General features: G+C 33.4%; 1 protein-coding gene across 6 annotated transcripts in view; it reads right to left on the reverse strand.

The window, feature by feature from the left end:
* The window catches only part of LOC137949965 (phosphatidylinositol 4-kinase beta 1-like), a 31,540-nt gene extending 28,179 nt beyond the window's left edge, over positions 1-3,361 (reverse strand). For all 6 annotated transcript variants that reach the window (XR_011111912.1, XM_068796252.1, XM_068796254.1 and 3 more), the window contains exons 1-4: positions 3,274-3,361; positions 1,309-3,151; positions 203-394; positions 51-99 (exon numbers count right to left, since the gene is read on the reverse strand). Coding sequence is in view for 5 of the 6 variants with exons in the window: in XM_068796252.1 (XP_068652353.1) it covers positions 51-99; positions 203-394; positions 1,309-2,616 (1,549 nt within the window). In the remaining variant the exon portion in view is untranslated. The remainder of the gene's footprint in view (positions 1-50; positions 100-202; positions 395-1,308; positions 3,152-3,273) is intronic.
* Between the last annotated feature and the right edge of the window lie 16,309 nt (positions 3,362-19,670).

Raw genomic sequence — 19,670 nt, forward strand, 5'->3', positions numbered from 1 at the left:
GCAGCATAAGAGTACTTAAACATCAAACAATTCAAATCAACAGACAGTACCTCCACCATCTTGAGCAGTGGCCAAATGAGAATTGATCTCCGCAAGAGACTAGAAGAATTAGAAATCACAAAGTTAGCAGGTCCCCATGGCATTTACGCAAATATTTAGTGAAACAGGATTTCAGTTGAAGGTTCCAAATGTGGTGACATACCTCACGAAGGGCAGCTTTGCGATCTTCAACAGGAAATATATCTACCAAGCCATATGATGTCTCGCATAAAGAATGAACAAAATCTAATGAAACATTATATGTCCCTTTCCTAATCTGAGATGTGACACTGTGGGGCAATGGAGGCTTTGAGACTGACTTGTCACTTTGTTGCCTTGGTGATCCTGGACGTTTCTGTCATAAATAATGGCATTAAATAATACAGGAAGGAATGAATTGAATGAGAACATTCAGGCCATTCTAAGGAACAAAATTCCTTTTCTGAGAAAAAAGGACCATAATGATGTTGAAAGCAGCTTTATGTGCAATATGTCAAAAGAAGGTGGCAAAAAAACTTTCAATTTCGTATATTCAGGAAAAACAAGAATACTATAGGGAAAAGGAGAAGACATGATGATTATAAGGGTGTTACTGGTTAATATATTATCTCTTAAAAGTACAATAAAAATAAAAATCAATATGAAATGGACAAAAAGGCACCTTGCCTCATAGTTTTATATCTTTTATTTTTAAAAAGCCATCGAATTTTCCAAGTCCATACAGAAACATAAAGTGAGGAAAACGTTGCTATCTCCTAATGAGTCAAATTCATAGAGACCACCGTAGTGAGAATCAAAACAAGGAAAGACAACTTGTTGTACCAGTTCCTGTGTAGTTACTAGTTCTTCATACAAAATATCTAATCTTAACTTGCTTCAGTATTTACAAACAAGGAAAAGACAATCTCTATTTCTCTAAAATGAGCACCCAAAAACTACTTGTTTGACATGTAAACAATTAGGAACCTTAGCCACTCTCAAAAATCATTCATTAAATTAAATGAGCTCTGAATCAAGTAGGCAAGCAAATTCATGTACCAATATTCAGACCACACTAAAGACTTGATGAACAGATCTGGCATATTATAGATAAGTGTAGCGGAAAAATACTCATGTAGCAGAAACCGACATAGTAGACATAGTCATAACAAGGCCTGATGATGAGAATGATGACAAAGCAACAAAATACACATGTAGGCATGCCTAGGCATAATGCAATTCCAGAAAACATAATTGCTTAGTATGTAAAGCACACATATAAACACAGACCTCTTTTTGTTTCTTAGAGCCAAGCAACTGTGAATCTTCCACAGAACGGTCACGATCACGGAATAGTCTGCGGAAGAAATTTTCCGTTCCAGGACTGCTTTCAAGTACAGCAGCAGAGCCACCATTTTCATATGTGCTGGCAATTTTAGCATCTTCAGGATGCACCCTAAATAACCTTCTAAATGATAAAAAATCCGAGGGTTCCTCCTCCTCATAAGTCCCATTCCCCTTGTCATCATCATCCATTCTATCATGTACATCTTTCTTCTCTTCATGTTTCTCTTTGAAAAGTCGCCGGAAGAAGCCTTCCTTCTCTTCCTCTTCCCCTGCTCGATGACCTACCTTGTCATCTGTATCATTCTTGTTGTCACGAAACAATCTCTTGAAAAAACCCTCTGAACTTGCAGTCAGCTCCTCATCATCAACCTTGTTGTCTTTAAGAAACCTTCGAAAGAACCCATCCTTGTCAGATTCATCATCGTCCTTGCTGTCTCTAAGAAACCTACGAAAGAACCCATCCTTGTCAGATTCTTCATCATCCCGACTATCTCTAAGAATCCCTCGGAAGAACCCATCTTTGTCAGACTCCTCATCAGTCTTATCCATGGATCTCCTAAAGAGAAGTGCATCACGGACTTTAGCCCCTGGCATGAATTTCTTGAAGATCTTATTCTCCTCAGGAGTGAGCTTAGAACTTTCATCGTTCAGCATATTACTGCCAGATGAGGGACTGAAGGAAACCGACCTTTGGGTCGGTGGGGAGGAGGTAAACGAGAGTAACCTTTGCTTCGATGAGAGTATCTTATTGATCATAGGGTTCTTACTACTAGGACTTGGCGGGGGATTTTGGGGCATGATGAGTGGAGGCCACTCGCCCATAAGAGTAGCCGCAATTTGACACTTCTCTTGAATTCTACTGATACCCTCATTATCGTCCGAGTCCTCAAGCTCTGCCATTAAGAACCACTGGACCTTAATCGCTATTTGAAGAGATTTGGAACACATGTCAATGACAAACTTGTCCAAGGAGGGGCTAGGTTTGTGGACCATCATATAACATATTTGAAAGAGATAACTCTCAATACCAGACAAAGGGAGAGTGTACATTCGGTTGCAGAGATAATCACGAACGCCAGGGTGGTCATGTTTATAGAGGTAGCTCACGGCAATCCACTCACAGAAAAAAGCTGAGTCAAAGAAGCGAATGAGCCATCCATTGCCGCCAGTCACACTGGCAGGCGCAGTCCGAGTTATTTCCCTAGGCGGCTCGTCTGACAGTCCACGAGTTAGTCCGAGAAGCCGCACCATTGTTAATCGACCATTATATAAATCCTAGTTTCCATTCCAAAACTAAAAGCCCGTAAAACTCAGAGAACTAAAACCAGTAATCTTCAAACCCCTACTTTTTGCTGGACTTGTCGCTCAAACTTGGAATACCAAGTAACAATGCGAAAGTCTGTATCACAAAATGTAATTCACTCCAGAGATAACCTTCCAAACCCAAAATTCAAGCCTCAAAGTTCCGCAAGAGGGAGCTATATCCGATGAAAAGAAAAACCCTACTTCCTTGCAAGATTAAAGACCAAAAAACGTCCAAGTTTCTAAGAAAGCTTCAATTGATTTAAACACCATAATCCTCACACCTGAACCCAAAAATTTGGAACCAGCAGATAAAAAAATAATCAATAAACCCCCAACTCAGCCAGAATCAACGCCTCAGGAGTCGCTGCAAATCAAATTCCCTGTCAGAAACTTTAAATACATTCCGCCGTCAATCAAGAAGACCTTATCATAGGCGTTCCTAATCTTCAACACCCTCAACCATTCAGACTCTTCGAATGATCTGAAACAGAATCGATAGGAAAGGAGAATCACAAAAAATCGAAAGGAGACTGAGATTAGTACTACCTGATGCCAGAGAGACCATTTTCAGATTTAAAAGCTTATGAACATCGCAATAAATACCTCAAGATATTTCCGATAATATCCTTTTCTCTCCAAATTTAAGTCTGAAACCTCGTTTCTTCTTCTTCTTCTTCTTCTTCTCCGTCTGTCTTCGGTGGCAAGAAGACGAGAGACGACCATTCACCAGACATAAATAAAAGGAACACGATTTACTCTAACGTGCGCCTCATGTGCACCCACCTCGGGTTATTTCATTTCCCAGTTCCCTCCACCCACCACCGCAAGTATATTCAAAACCGTGGCGCAGATCATCAGCAAACTAGGAACCACCAAAAGATATATCATTCACCGTGCCCCTCCCCCCCTTATGCCAACTACATTTCAAATTTTCCAGGAGGAATCAACGGTTCGGATTGTTCTAACCAGTTGATGTAACGAGGTAGTTGCAAAACATGTTAGATGTAAACTTTTACCAAAAGGTAGTTTCTTTTCATTGAAATATCATACTCATAGACACGGAAACATCCTCAAGCTTCATGGGTTTGACTTTTGGCCTTAAATTAGCTCAAGATATGTCCATTAAGATCAAGATTGTATATTTGTGTTGTTGAATCCAACATTTTTACTAGGGTTGAAATCAAGTCGGATTCCTCTATGTAGAATTTTATTTAGATTTATTTTTCTAATGGGTCAAATTTGAATTCAAACCTCTATTTGGACAGAAAAGAGTGTGTAAGCCGGTCGATGTTGACTCTGAGCTAGGTTCACATCAAATATTCAAGTTACTTCGCTTGTTTAATCGATGTTGTTTAAACATGAATATTTCTTCACATATGTGTGAATTGTGCGAGTTTTGAAGAAAAAAAAATATACAGTGTATAAAATAAGACTGGTTATCATAAAAAACTTATTTTGCATAAATTGAGAACAACATAATAGAGTTAGTCATAAAAATAGACAAAAAATAGCATTTTAATAATTAATAGATTTTCATTTTGTCCCACTCTTCCACCGATGTTCTATCGAAACAAACACTTAGAATCAATTTGTACCATTATGTAGAATTCAAGCAGACTAGATTTGTACCAAATAGGGTCATAAATGAGTTACAAATAAAGTGGACAATGAATATTCCATTTATGTTATGTTTAACCATTTCTTGTATTTTTACCTGTTTTTTTGTTCTAATAGCTCGGAGGGCATTAAATTTTTTGTTTATTTCATTTATTTATCTAAAGTAAATAAGTAAATAAACAGATGGTATAATATCTTACTAGCGAAATTATTAAAATATCGGTGTTGACTCTGAGCTAGGTTCACATCAAATATTCAAGTTACTTCGCTTGTTTAATTGATGTTGTTTAAACATAAATATTTCTTCACATATGTGTGAATTGTGCGAGATTTGAAGAAAAAAAATATACGGTGTATAAAATAAGATTGTTTATCATAAAAAACTTATTTTGCATAAATTGAGAACAACATAATAGAGTTAATCATAAAAATAGACAAAAAATAGCATTTTAATAATTAATAGATTTTCATTTTGTTCCACTCTTCCACCGAAGTTCTATCGAAACAAACACTTAGAATCAATTTGTACCATTATGTAGAACTCAAGCAGACTAGATTTGTACCAAATAGGGTCATAAATAAGTTACAAATAAAGTGGATAAAGAATATTCCATTTATGTTATGTTTAACCATTTCTTGTATTTTTACCTGTTGTTTTGTCCTAATAGCTCGGAGGGCATTAAATTTTTTGTTTATTTCATTTGTTTATCTAAATTAAATAAGTAAATAAATAGATGGTATAATATCTTACTAGCGAAATCATTAAAATATCGATGTTGACTCTGAGCTAGGTTCACATCAAATATTCAAGTTACTTCGCTTGTTTAATCAATGTTGTTTAAACACGAATATTTCTTCACATATGCGTGAATTATGCGAGTTTTGAAAGAAAAAAAATATACAGTGTATAAAATAAGATTGTTTATCATAAAAAATTTATTTTGCATAAATTGAGAACAACATAATAGAGTTAGTCATAAAAATAGACAAAAAATAGCTTTTTAATAATTAATAGATTTTCATTTTGTCCCACTCTTCCACCGAAGTTCTATCAAAACAAACACTTAGAATCAATTTGTACTATTATGTAGAATTCAAGCAGGCTAGATTTGTACCAAATAGGGTCATAAATGAGTTACAAATAAAGTGGATAATGAATATTCCATTTATGTTATGTTTAACCATTTCTTGTATTTTTACCTGTTGTTTTGTCCTAATAGCTCGGAGGGCATTAAGTTTTTGTTTATTTCATTTGTTTATCTAAATTAAATAAGTAAATAAATAGATGGAATAATATCTTACTAGTGAAATTATTAAAATATCAAATAATCATAAAAATATGTACAAAATTACTAAGGTACATGAAAACTTTACAAAAATCTCAATGGGATTTCTTATTTTCTTACAAAGTTATGTCATTAATCAAATAAGTGTTATAAAACAAAAATGCCCCAACTTCAAGACAAACTACATATTTAGTTGATAGAGCACATCAAATTACAATTAGCTACTAAAGCTCCAACTACAACACCAAATGCCCAACTTAGATGCACTTGCACCTCTTCATTTCTTTGATGCTTTAGAAGCCATGTCATTTTTATTGGAGTAAATAAGTTAATGGTATCCATTTGGAACAAATGCTCTTCACATTTTATTTTATTTTATTTTTTGAATTTCTCTTAACTTATATAAAAAGGCCTATATATCATGTTCAAGGATGACAGTTTTGACTCATTAAAGTATCAGTTTTTTTTTAAAGTCTAATGGATAATCAATATTTGCTAAAGAAAATGTCATTAATATTCTTTTCCTTCTAAACATGGCAAGAAAATAGGAAAATAAATAATCTCAAAGAAGAATTAGATAAATCACTTTTCTACCATTACTTCTATTTCTCAACTACAACTCAAATGTCTCACATAAATTTTAAAATATGTACATCGACCATGACTAGGCTTTTCTAAAGTCCAAGTAGTAGCACAATTCAAATCTCCCCCATTAGAATTAGGACCCTACATTATGAGAAGACATTTGATCATAAGCAAAAAAAAATTATAAATCTTGAACCTCTAAGATTTCAAAGCAACCACTTAGGGTCTGTTTGAAACCCCATGGAAAAGAAAATAAAATAAAAATGTGACCATTATTATTCCCAAAAATAATTAGTGAAAAAGAGAATTTGATTATTATCGCACTTTTACTAACTATTTTTTGGAATAATAATGGTCAAATTCTTTTTTTTTTCTTTTCTTTTCTGGGGGTTCCAAATAGACCCTTAATTTTCATGAAGTTCATACAATAATTTCATCACAATAGTTTAAATCCCTAGTATATATTAATAAGATCTTGATTATTTAAGTACATCTTCATTAAGTGGTATACATCTTAGCTTGAGAAATCAAATTTAAGCCATTGTTATCATTTGCATTTTACCTAAGAGACTCACATCCATTTTATATAATTTTAAAATCAAACTTTTATAACTTACACTTCACCAAAAAAAAAATGTCAAATGATCTTCAAATTCATTACAGTAAAATCATCAACAAAAACCATAAAAAAGATGTCCACCATAATATCCAAAACTTAACACATGAAATAGTAAAAAAAACTCAAGTGTACATGCAATAGTTATTCCAATAAAAAATACTTAGAAGTTCTAAAAATTACACAAGTTATCTATGACCAGTTTTTTGTTAGAATTTTAATGACTACTCTCACAACTCCATTGATGCTCAGAGCTGATATAAATAGAAAATACTTGTTTAGGTGATAACAATGAATAAGCAACTGGCACTTGGCACTTCATATGGAATCACGTCTAATACACACTAAAAATGGAAAGAGAGGAAAGGTAAGAGAATGTGTCCTTTGCCCTTTTCATCCATGTGAATTCCCTCTCAAAAGGGTTTTCTCTTCTAAAAAAAATTCATCTCACTTTTAGGATGAACAAGATCAATGAGATGTAAATGGCTATTAAAATCCCCACCCAATATCAAACCTCCACCTAGTATGTATTCTCCTTCTCTCTCATCCCAAACCAGAGAGAGGAGATGGAAGGGCTTTTTATTTCTAGCAAACGTACTACTTCAGCCTTTGTATTTCATTTCACTTTAACTTCACAAGTATGTATTCATGCCTTCCCATTACCCTTTACTATGTTGTTTTATTTCAAACTTCTCAAGAAGTTTCATGCAACGAAAAAGAAGGAGGAGATAGATTGACATCTTGATTTTTCCCCCAAAAGAACACCAAACCTCTACCTTCTCTATTTCGTTCTGTTAGGTCCATGAGGTATAAACTTAGAAGGAGGCGGATGAATATGTTTGTCATTTTTCTTCCCATGTTTTAAACTTCTTTTGATTGGGTGATGTTTTTCTCACTTGTGGTGAATTCTATTTTCTAATATTGTATTTTAAACAAAGGGCCCATGCAAATGTAGTAAAAAATTCAAATAATACATAAAGATTTTATAGTAGTTCATAACCTAAACTCAAGTTACAATATCTAGTTCCAAGGTGTTTGCACCTTGAAATTGAAAGGTCAAACAACATTCTACATCAAGAAGCCATGAGGGTCAAATTCCAATGTTACTCATACAAGGACTTATACACATTTAATTGACCACAACAACTAATTCACAAAATTCACCCTTAATACCAAGTTCTCTAGCCTAAACCCATACTGAAGATTTTTTACAACAACAAATTAGGCATTTCAGCCTAGACCCACAAAGAGATTTTTTTAACAGCCAACCAAGCTCTCCAGCTAGACCCAAAGAGATTTTTAAGGGCCAATTAAGATCTCTAGTCTAACCCATAAAGGGATTTTTTAATGATCAACTAAGTTCTTCAACTTATATCAACAAAAGGACTTATAAGTGGCTAACTAGTGTCCCCAACTTAGATCCCCTTAGGAATTTCAACATTTCAACCTCAGTCACAAAGGCTTTCTTAGTAAATCGAGATGAAGAAAGGCCTTGCCTTAACAAGACTTAACCAAATGCTTGCAAGGATTACTTGCTTACAATTCAACTTTTACAAAGTCTCTCAATAATCCAATTTCATAATACAAGCATAAAATGAGTATACGCCCCCTCCTATGTGCCCTTCCAATAAATGAATGTAGCTCAATTCAAATCCCCAAATTTCATAGTAAAATGCTCTTGTGTGAAATATCATGCCCGATTTAAAGAAAGCAGCCTTTCTAGTGTACTTTGAATGCAGAAAAATATCACAAACAAGCTTCAAACTTTAAATTGTTAAAAAATAGTTACTTTTAAAGTAATGCATATGTACACACACAATGATTTCAAAGTAAATAGTTTCTTGTGCTAAGTATATGCAATGACCAACTAAATTTAGGAGGTATTCATAAATTTTGATTTGACATGATATGTTGCAAATTGACTTCAAAAAATGTACACGAATTCAGTAGCAAAACACTAAATATAGGCTTAGATTTCAAAGATTAGTGTACTTAGCTGATTTGAGAGTTTGGGAGAATGGGTTCTTGATCATCCACTTCCAAGGTAATTTGAAAGCCTCAATATGAACATGAATATTATTACATACTACAATAAAAGACAAAATCGATTTATAAAGACTATCTCTAACGTTTTAAAATAGAGTTGTTAGGTTTCGAAAGTGCATTTGAAATTTTTTTGTAAAAAAAATTGCCAAAATATTGATGAAAAAATCAAATAAATATTTAAAAATTTTATTTGAGGTTTTGATCAATTTGGTAGGTCACTTACATATAATGATGGTCTATGCAGGCTAAATCGATACTTGTAATCTTTCCTTGTGACGTTGGAGGATGCTTCTATTTGAACATGTTTGATTGTTGTTGTGACATTTCTTCTGGACATAGGATCTTCTCGAATTTCTGACTTGGTCAAGTAGCCCTTTAAGATCTACCTCTTGTATTTGTGTGCCTCCAGTCAAATATTGAGTTTGTTTGAACATTTCATTTCCACTTGGGGTTCTCTACTACTTCACAATATTTCAACAATGCTTATGTTCAAAAAATCTATTTCTTTGGGAAGTTTATTATTTGATGCTTTGTCTGAATATTGATCTTATTCAAATGACATTATTATATGGAAGCTTTTTGTTGCTTCACTCCACTCGACCAATGCCCTTGCTTGAAGGGCCTTCTTTCCAAAATATTTTCTACTCATAGCCTTTGAAACACCATCTTTGTTCTGTTATAAATTAGACGCCCTAATTCCAAACTAATGAGAGCAATAATAATAATCACGGAAGAAAGAAAAGCAAACACGATAATACACAACAAGATTTATATAGGTTTGCCTCAAGGTAAGACTACATCATGTCTGTTGCTATTGCAGTAATCCACTTTAACGATGAAATAGTTTACAAGAGAAATCGCACACACTTACAGGTATTTTCTCTAATCTCTCTCGGGCTGTAACTCCAGCTCCTTCTCAGTGATGATAAATGATAAAATCCTAATAGCGGTACTCCCTCAATTATAAAGAAAAAACTAGGGCAACCGCTTTACAAGAGTGAAATTTCCAAACTGCCCTTAATGAAACAATAGTTAATATATCGTGGACCGGGCAGGGGCTCCACAACCACACCCCGGGAGGGGGGCTTCCCTCCTCCCTTCCAACCCCCACGACGACCTTACTGCAAAGGTTGATCCGCGTACCAACTCAACGTACGAGTTAATTAGGGTCCACAGCTTAACATGTTCGAATAAATTTTCTTCAACAACATTCTATGTGGGTGCACTCTATTTGAACATTTCCTTTGTTTGAACTATCTTTTTCCCTCTTTTTCCCTCTTTTTCCTACCATGTTAGTTTTTTTTTAACAACCTCTTTTACAAATATTGATGCTACTAATGCCTCTTCTTTTATTTTAGGATTGATTTAAGCAATTTCTTCAATGCATGTGATTAGTTAGAGTTTGTTATCATCAAAACCACTTGGGTGGGGATTTTGAGGTCAACACATAAAACGACAAAGGTATGCATTCACTTCTTTTTTGCCTCATTCGTCTTTTATTTGAAGCCTCATTTGCTCAGTTTGAGTTATAAATTTTACATCTATGACATGAAGTACTATTCTCTTTGGGTTCATGTTGTGTTTTGTTGAAGTAGTATAAGTGACATCTATTGTAATTAAATGAATGAGTGGCATAAGTTGTAATATGGGAGATTTCAAGTTATTTTTTCTGTTATTCATGTACTAAAGTTTCTACCATAAAACTATAAATAGGAATCTAAGGGGCAAAGCACTCAAATTCGTGCCCTAAACTTTTTTTCTCTTTACTCTTGCCTCACGTGCACTAGCCTCTTCTTCCTAGACTCTCTTCTCTTCTTTCTCTTTCTTTCTTTCTTCTTCTTCACCTAAACCCTAGTTTTTCTAAGCATGGAACCCTAAAATCCAACTTGGTTTCAAAGGAGAAATTCTAGTGTTCAAATAAAACTGCTCCAATAGTGTTAAAAGCGTGCAAAAGAGAAGTTTTTTTCCAGCCATTGAGGGAAGCAAGGTGTTGGATTTTTCAAATTCTAGAAAGGTTCTGATTAAGATAAGTGGTTTACTAATCATTGTTATTTATTTTAATTCATCAAAAACTAGGTCCTAAACATCTCAATTATATTTTAATTTTTAGTTTGCGTGAATTGGAGAAAATCAAGATCCTTCATAGTCATATATGGCTGAATTCTGATTTTTTTTGTATGTTCTTATATTTCGATTTTTAGCCATGAATTTGATACCAAAGGTTCGGGCTTTCAATTTCAAAAACTCCTTAATGTTAGATTAAATCTTCATTGTTGAATGCTAAATTTAGTTTTCAAATCAATGAAACCCTAAAGTAGGGTTTGAAGTTAATTGTTGAAGGAAGTTGTTTGTTTAAGTGAGCCTTCAATCCCACCTTAAAGTTGTGTTTTTCATGCGTTAATTTTAAAAATTTCAGCATTGAATCAATCCTTAATTGCTGGAATTGAGTCACGTCAAGTCCAAATTTGAATTTTGTGTGTTTTAGTTCATAAATGAACTCATATTTTTCATAGAGTTTTCCTTCATCTATCAGTCATACTTTGTGAATTTGTGTTGATTCTAGTTTTGAAATTGTGTGTTTTCCTTGCTAGTCCTTTAAATTAATTATAAAATAAAGTTTTTGTAATTGATCTAGCATAGCAGAAACATCAAGTAATTCTTCTTCTTCCTCAAAAAATGCTGATTTCGGCAGACATGATCCCTTGAGAATCACTACAATTTCTCTCAAGGGTATGAGTAATTACTTGTCTTGATCTCAATCGGTCCAATATTTTTTTATTATTACCTACATTTTTGGACATATAAACCAACCACCTATGCATGTCGATGACCCTTCCTATCACAAGTAGTTGAGGGAAGAAACCTTAGTTATCAATTGGCTAATAAATAGCATGGAAGGGCAATTTACAAATAATGTTGTTCATTTGGAAATAGCTAAGGAAATTTGAGACACATGTCTTGAATTATATTCTACTCCTGAGACTTTCCATAATATTTATGACATAATTCAGGAGATGTACATGACAAAACATAAAGAAAACTATCATGAATACTTTGCCAGAATTGGAGGTTTGCTACAGGATGGAAGGTTGCTCAACCTTATTCAACTGCTATCTTAACTCAAGAAAAACAAAGAGAAAATTTGGTCTCAGTCATATGCTTTAAAAATCTAAATCTTTACTTGGATGTTGCAAAGTCACAAGTACTTAGCGCTCTACAACTAGAACTTTTAATGATGTATATGCTATCATGCTTAGGATTCTAGTTAAGGTATCCTCAACCCAACAAAGAACAAGTAGAAAATTCATCAATGTTCTCCTAAGGAAAAGGGAGCAAAAACTGTGGAAGAGGAAATGGTGGAAAATCATATGCTAAAGGGAGAGGAGGAGATGTTGGTGAATCCACTTCTAATTTCCCAAACTTTGGTCGGAATAGAAAGTATGCATTATGTGGTCTAAACAACCATTTGATTGACAAGTGCAGGAATTGACATGGTAAAATGAAGTTCTTCAGGGGTAATCAACCCTTAACTACTACCACAACAACCCAACAAGGTGTCCTCGTTGATCATCCTAAAGGGAAGATAGTTCTTCAAAAAGAAGATTATGATTTATTCCATAAATTTAAGAACCTGATGGCTCCTCTCCAAGTGTCACTACAACTACAACTACCAATATTACTATGTTCTCCTATTCAAGTTCTTTATTCTAGATCATTGACAATGGTGCCTCTGAACATCTTACCGGTAAAATAGTTAACATGTCTTCCTTGATCCCTTGTACTAAGAATAAGTTTATATCCATTGCGGATGGGGCCCAAACTAAAGTTCAGGGTATTGGTACGTCTATTTTATCTCCCTCTCTCTCACTTTCCAATGTCTTATTTGTGCTTCAATTCATGCTTAGCCTTATGTCTGTTAGCCAGTTAACTAAAGGCTTAATTGCTTTTGTTACCTTTTTCCCTTCTCATTGTGTTTTTTATGATATCGAAACGAAACATGTGATTGGTGGAAGCTATGAGAGAGGAGGTCTCTACTTTATAGATTGAGCAATACTAACACCTACAACAACAACTAACAAAGAAGCCATATCATGGCACAATAAGTTGGGCTATCCTTCTTTATCAAGTTTGAAATTATAAGTTCCCTCTTTAAAATCCATTTATCGGTTATCTTGAGAGTTCTGTGAGCTTGGGAAGCCTCACTATGCTATTTTTTAGACTAGGCAAAACAATATATTGTCTAGTCCCTTTTCTTTAATTCATTTAGATGTGTGGGGACGTATTAAGTGTCCCAAATATTTCACATCTAAGTGCTTTGTAATTTTTTGGATGATCATACATGGGGTACTTAGTCATATTTGATCCAAGATAGATATGAATTATTTACTATCGTTAAATCTTTTTGTGCTATAGTTGAGACACAATTTCAAAAAAAAATTCAGATATTTAGGTCTTATAATGGAAAAGAATATTTTTCCTCTTAATATTAGAATTTATGCCAGCAAAAAAAGCATCACCTATCAGTCCTCCTGTGTGTATACACTATAATAGAATGGTGTCTCAGAAAGAAAAAACATGCATCTTGTTGAAGTTGTACTGACACTTATATTACCCATGAATGTCCCTCAGTTTTATTGGTCATATCCAGCTCTCACAATTTATTTTTTTATTATATCACATGTCTTCTTGTGTATTACATGAGAGTACACATTCTTCAAGCTATGTCATGATTCGTCTGCTTTCCCACTACCTCCTCAAGTATTTGGGTGTGTTTTGTATGTTTATAACTTGAATCTTCTCCAAAACAAGTTTCACCCCTAGGCTATCAAGTGTATTTTTTGGAGGTGTTAAAAAAATCAGGAAGGCTAGGTGTCTTAGAGGAAATATGTTCTCGATCTATTAAATGAAAGTAGAATGCCTGGCTGTAAGCCCATTGATACAACATTGAAACCAAATAGTTAATTGTGTGTTGGATCTGGGGATCCAATTGATGTTGGATGGTTCCAACATTTGGTTGAAAAATTAATTTATCTCATAGCCACAAGACCTGCCATATCTTATTCAGTGAGTGTCACAAGTCAATTTATGTATCAACCTTGAAAGTCTCCTTGGATAGAGCTGGAAAGAGTAGTTTGGTATCCAAAAAAAAAAAAAATCCTGGTCAAGGTTTATTATATAAATGCCATGCATATATTAATATCGATGGTTTTGTATATGCTAATTGGGCTAGTTCTCTCGATGACAGGAAATCAACTTCCGATTATTGTATAATAGTGGAGGAAATTTAGTCACTTGGAGAAGTAAAAAATAGAATAATGTGGCTATGTCAATTGCCAAAGCAAAATATAGGCTTATGACTCATGCAGTAAGTGAAATGTTATGGCTCAAATCCTTGATGACAAAACTAGGATTTCAAACAATCGAGCCTAGGAAGACCGAACCTTTTGTGAACTTTCAGCCATTAGACCAGCCACACATAAAATCTTTTCAATTTCTCAAGAGGAATAAGAATACCACAACTTGAGAAGTAGGAATCAACTAGGGAAAAACATGAGTGCTGAAATCAATTTGAGGACTGAATTCCAACACTAAAAAATCAAGCATATGAATGTCATATATGAGCTATAGAAGAGAAAACTAAATGGCCAAAGAAAAAATTTCACTCAATGATGCCCTTGATGCCCAATAAAATTTTAGGATTTTAATTGGGGTTTAAACACTTGGAATCAAACTACTTATTTAGCCAATTGCTTCAAACTTTAACTTAAGGTTTAGTGACTTTGAGAAGATGAAACTCCTTCAAATTATACCAACTTGTGCTTAGAATTTAAAGAGGAGTTTTCAAATTTTAAAAGGTGAACTTATGGCATCAACAACTTGAGTTTTTAAGCCAAATAACCACCAAACAAAAAAAAACTCACTTTCAATCCTCTTATATATATATATATAGATATATATCAAAAACCATTTTTTTTTAGTAATTTCAACACTTGACTTGGAAGATCAACAAGAGCCATTACATTGATGTATTTGAGAATAAAAAATATATAAAAGGAGTACATTTTTAACAACCTGATTGAATTACAAGATTTTTCCCAATTTGTTTCAACACACAACTGCTTCAACTTGGATTGAACATGTCCTCCTTTCATGTTCTTTTACGTAATTTTAGAGCAGCTTAACAAAGCCATAGAATCCCTACTTTGATACCATGTTAGATTCAAAAGGTTCATGCTTGGAAGATTTGGAGTTGAGGTGGAGAAGAGGTAGGAAGAAGGAGGAAAGAAAAGCGAAAAGGTTAGAGAATGAGAAGGCAAAAGGGGACGAGCTAGGGTTGAAACAAGGAGAGCTCGAGTATGAGCCTCCCTCTCCAATATGTCTTATCTATATTTAATGGTGGAAACCCTAATACATGGTAAAGATGAAAAATAATGTAAAACACTTAGTAGTTACAATGTATGCTACTTTATCTTTTAACTACAAGATGTGCCATTGAAGCTTCTTCAACAATTATAACTGAGTACAACGAAGAACAAGTAGAATCGGTTGTTAGGAATTAGACGTCCTAATTCCAAACTAGCAAGAGCAATAATAGTGGAAGAGGAAAAAAGCAAGCACAAACACACAACAAGATTTATATACGTTCGCCTCAAGGTGATACTACGTCTTGTCTCCCGCATTTGTAATAATCCTCTATGAAGAAAAAATAGTTTATAAGAGAAATCGCACACATCCACAAGTGTTTTTCCCTAACCTCTCTCCGGCCACAACTCAAGATCCTTCTTCGATGATAAAACCTAAAAGCAGTGCCCCAAATAGAAAGAGAAAACTAGGTCAACCGCAATACAAGAGCATACCGACTCAGTGTACGACATTGATTAAGTTCCACAACTTAACATCCATTTATAAATAAACTACTCAAGTCCTAGTTACACCCAAAGTCAAAAAATTGAAAGATATGACATAGAGTAATCAAGTAATTGAACAAGAATAGAAGATGAATATAACTAAAACACCTTTAAACTGAAATTCTTCTGCGAAACTTCCTTCAGTTAGACTCTTGTAATATTCCACTATATGAATTGTTGCTCTGTGAGACTTCTTGTTGTGAGAGTCATCCAAGATTCTTGCATGTCTATTCTTCAACACTCCCCCTCAAAATGAAGTTTATGACTTCAACTTATATTTAAAAAGATTCTTGGTCTTCAAGAAAAAAATTCTTCATATTGTACTCCCTCTGTCGTAGATATTCTAGTCATATGAGATTTGATAACCACCACACATGGAATTCTTCACAGTAGATTATATCACCAACCTCATAGTTCATACTTCTCCTTCTATTCTCACCCTCAAGCTGGGTATGACAAATGACATAGGAGCTAACTTCAACAAAACAAATATGGGAGAAGAAAATCTCTCTTAGTTATATAAGAAAATTCCATTCACTAATCAAAATAGTCATAGTATGAAAAAACTCCACTCTATGTCATAAGACAAAAAAAAGGCCTAATTTTAGGCATGCAAAAGTAGCTAAAAAAAAATCACCTCTTGGTCTAGGCATTGCTTTGAAGTGGTAAAAAATAAAAGATGATGAACTATAGAAAAATAATGATAGCAGCAATCATACTTTGACTAGAGGGAGGTGACTATGTAACATTCATACTTCCAAACAAATCTAGAAATTTTAGATAGAAGGAGGCAATGATGCAACTCCCTACTTTAAACTAGGTCTCTAAAGAAAATATTAAGAACTTGCTTATCAAATCAATAATGAGTGTGACCTATTTTTTTGAAAAATGTAGGGGAGATGGTAATGGTAGAAATTTAAAAATAACAAACAAGTTGGATTAAGTATAACCTCAAGGAAATTTCTGAGGAGGAGCATAAGTTTTGGAGATGACAATGTGGAAGATTCACAACCAATGCAGGCAAACAAGCCAACACTAGGCCAAATTGCCTGATGAGATCTTCCCTAAAAACCAAATTAATAGATGCTAACATGGAGTGCTTTAGTCTGACCAAAACTAGGACTTTATGAAAAAATTATACTCAATTCATTCAATACATGGACAAATAATAGGAGAAAAAATAGGAAAAATGAGTGATTTTTGACATAATTGACCTTTGCTACTTCAAATAAAGATATCTCCAAAAATAAAATTCAAAATTACAAATGGCTTCTTTTTAAAGAAACTAGACTCAAAAAAATTTCTTTATAGAAGCAATTATTTACATAGAATCTCATTCTTACTGACAAAAAATTCCTTGAAACATGAAGAATTTTGTTATCACTGGAACCTTTCCTATTGTCTGACCTTACTACTTTAGATGTAGATTTTTCTTTGTAGAAAACTTTGACAGATAACATTTTTTTTGTGTTGGAAAATAGACTCAAAATTCTTTCCATTAAAGATGTAATTTTTGTATAAAAAATTGTATTATAGAGGTATAAATGTTAAGAGAAAACGAGTGCTAGGACTGGAAAACATCAATGAGGAAGAAAGAGAAGAACACAAACCTAAACTAATAGAGATGACAGATAAGAAAAGGATCACATTATCTCTATAGGCTGACCAAGTCAACTCATAGAGCTTGCTTTGATACCAGGTTGAATTTCTGGATAAGAAAAATAATTCATTGATTTTATTATAATTAAGTGCAATGAGCCTCTATTTATAATAGAGAGAGCAAGTAGATTCAAATTAAAAATAAACTACCCAAGTCCCAGTTACACCCAAAGTCAAACACTTAAAGATAAATCCTAAAGTAATTAAATAACTGAATAAAAATAGAGTAACAAACTCAAACACTTTAAACTAAGACTCTTCTACAAGACTTCCTTCCATGAGAATCTTGTAAGACTCAACCATTTGCATTATTGTTTTGTGAGACTTCTTGATGTGAGAGTCATGTAAGACTCTTCCATATTGATCTTTAACAGACTACATCAAAAGGATTTGACTCATACTAAAGCTGCTAAACAAGAAGGAATTGACCCTTGGAGTCAACCCTTTACGACATAGAAGACATGGAATACAAGATACTTAGAGGATTCAACCTTCAAAAGAACCTTTGGAGCAAACAAGATTCAACCCTAGAGCGAATGACTCTAACTCTAATGTTAAATGGAATTCTAAGCTATTCCAGAGGCAATATCATTAGCTATACACCTTCAAATGTCTAAGTGATCAGCTAAAATGACAAACAACTCGAGTATAATATTTTAAGTATTTTTATATATTTTCAGAATATTTTTCTTTGAATCTTGACGCGAGCTAGAAATTAGCCTAAAAATAAGTAAAGAACTATTTTTCCAAATTGATTCTTGAGCCTATAAATACCCAAGTATATTTTAGCCTTCACAACAACTCAACCATGAAATTTCTAAGCCTTCTTGCCATACTTAGAGGTCTTCATGTACTCAATTTTGAAAATTGAAGAATCAAAGTCTTTGACTGGAAGTTTTATTCTCCAAGCAAGTTAAGTATTTGAGATTTATTTTTACATTCATTCTCAATATCTTTCTTTTTTTTTAAAGCATTGATTGCATATTTTGATTGATTTTTTCGTCATGATTATAAAAACGTTTTGGAAAGAATCAACATATGTTCAAATTGTTTTTATAAGTGTTGCTAAATAGATTGGTAGTTTCACATAGGAAACTTGTGAAATCTTACATTATTGTAAAAAATTTCTACAGACCTATTAAGTGGCTATTGTTAGCTTATTTTTAAAGAAAGAAACCCTTACTCTAAGTGTTTTGAAACCTTTGCTCTTAATATCTTACATTGTTAGAAATACTTAATTGTTTTCTAAGTGTTTGTAATTTTTGAATTTCTTGAAAAGAGAAATACTTCGCTAACTTATAATAATTTGGGTACAATAAGCCTCTATTTATGATAGAGAAAACAATTAAAATCCAATTATGATTAAGCTACCTTATCACAGTTACACCCAAAGTTAAACACTAAAAAATAAGTCTTAGCACAATTGAATAACTGATCATAAATAGAAGAATAATATAAGTAAAACACTTTTAACTGAGACTCTTTTGTGAGACGTCCTTTAGTGGGACTTCTATAAGACTCCACTATATTAATGCTAGCTTTGTGAGATGTTGTGAGATTCATGTAAGACTCATCCATACCTGCTCTTCAATAATCTCCTTGAAATTAGAGTTTATAACTTCATCTTGCAATGGAAAAGATTCTTGGTCTTCAATTTTTATTTTTTTTACTGAAAAAAATTCTTCATAGATACAAAAACTTCATCTTTTGTTCTTCCCATTTCTTGAATATTTTTGTCACATAACAATTACCACAACAAGAGGCAAAAACATACCTCTTTCTTGTACTTCTTCTTCTTATTTTCCCCCTCAAGCTGGGGATAAAAAGGACAAAGAGGCTCAACATGGACAAAACACAATATCGGAGAAGAAAACCACTCCTAGATTTATGTTAAAGCTCCATAGACTAGTCAAAATTGTCATAGTTTGAAACACACTCCTCACACTTTTAAATGCGAAAAAATAATCCAACTTTAGGGCACAACAAAGAAACTACTGTCTTTTTATGGGTAGCTCAAACACAAATCACCTATTGGGTGAAGAATAAAAGAATTGGATACCTTTCATTCAAGTATAACAATTCTTCATAAAATATTCTTCTTTTTAGAGAAATAATCTGATAGATTTTGGACTTTATAATTTGGCCAAACTGAGTTCTCTTTCTTCTTTGGCCAGCATGAACATTGACTCTTTCAATATTGATATCTCCATCTAAAAAAATAAGAATAAGAATTTTTTTTATAGGTAAGAAAATAGAATTATATATATTTATTTGGATATATAA

This window comes from Aristolochia californica, unplaced genomic scaffold, assembly GCF_029961685.1.
Source record: "Aristolochia californica isolate CCGP_79_NKW_82.1479 unplaced genomic scaffold, dmAriCali1.0.hap1 SCAF_14, whole genome shotgun sequence".
In the NCBI taxonomy this organism is placed as follows: Eukaryota; Viridiplantae; Streptophyta; class Magnoliopsida; order Piperales; family Aristolochiaceae; genus Aristolochia; species Aristolochia californica.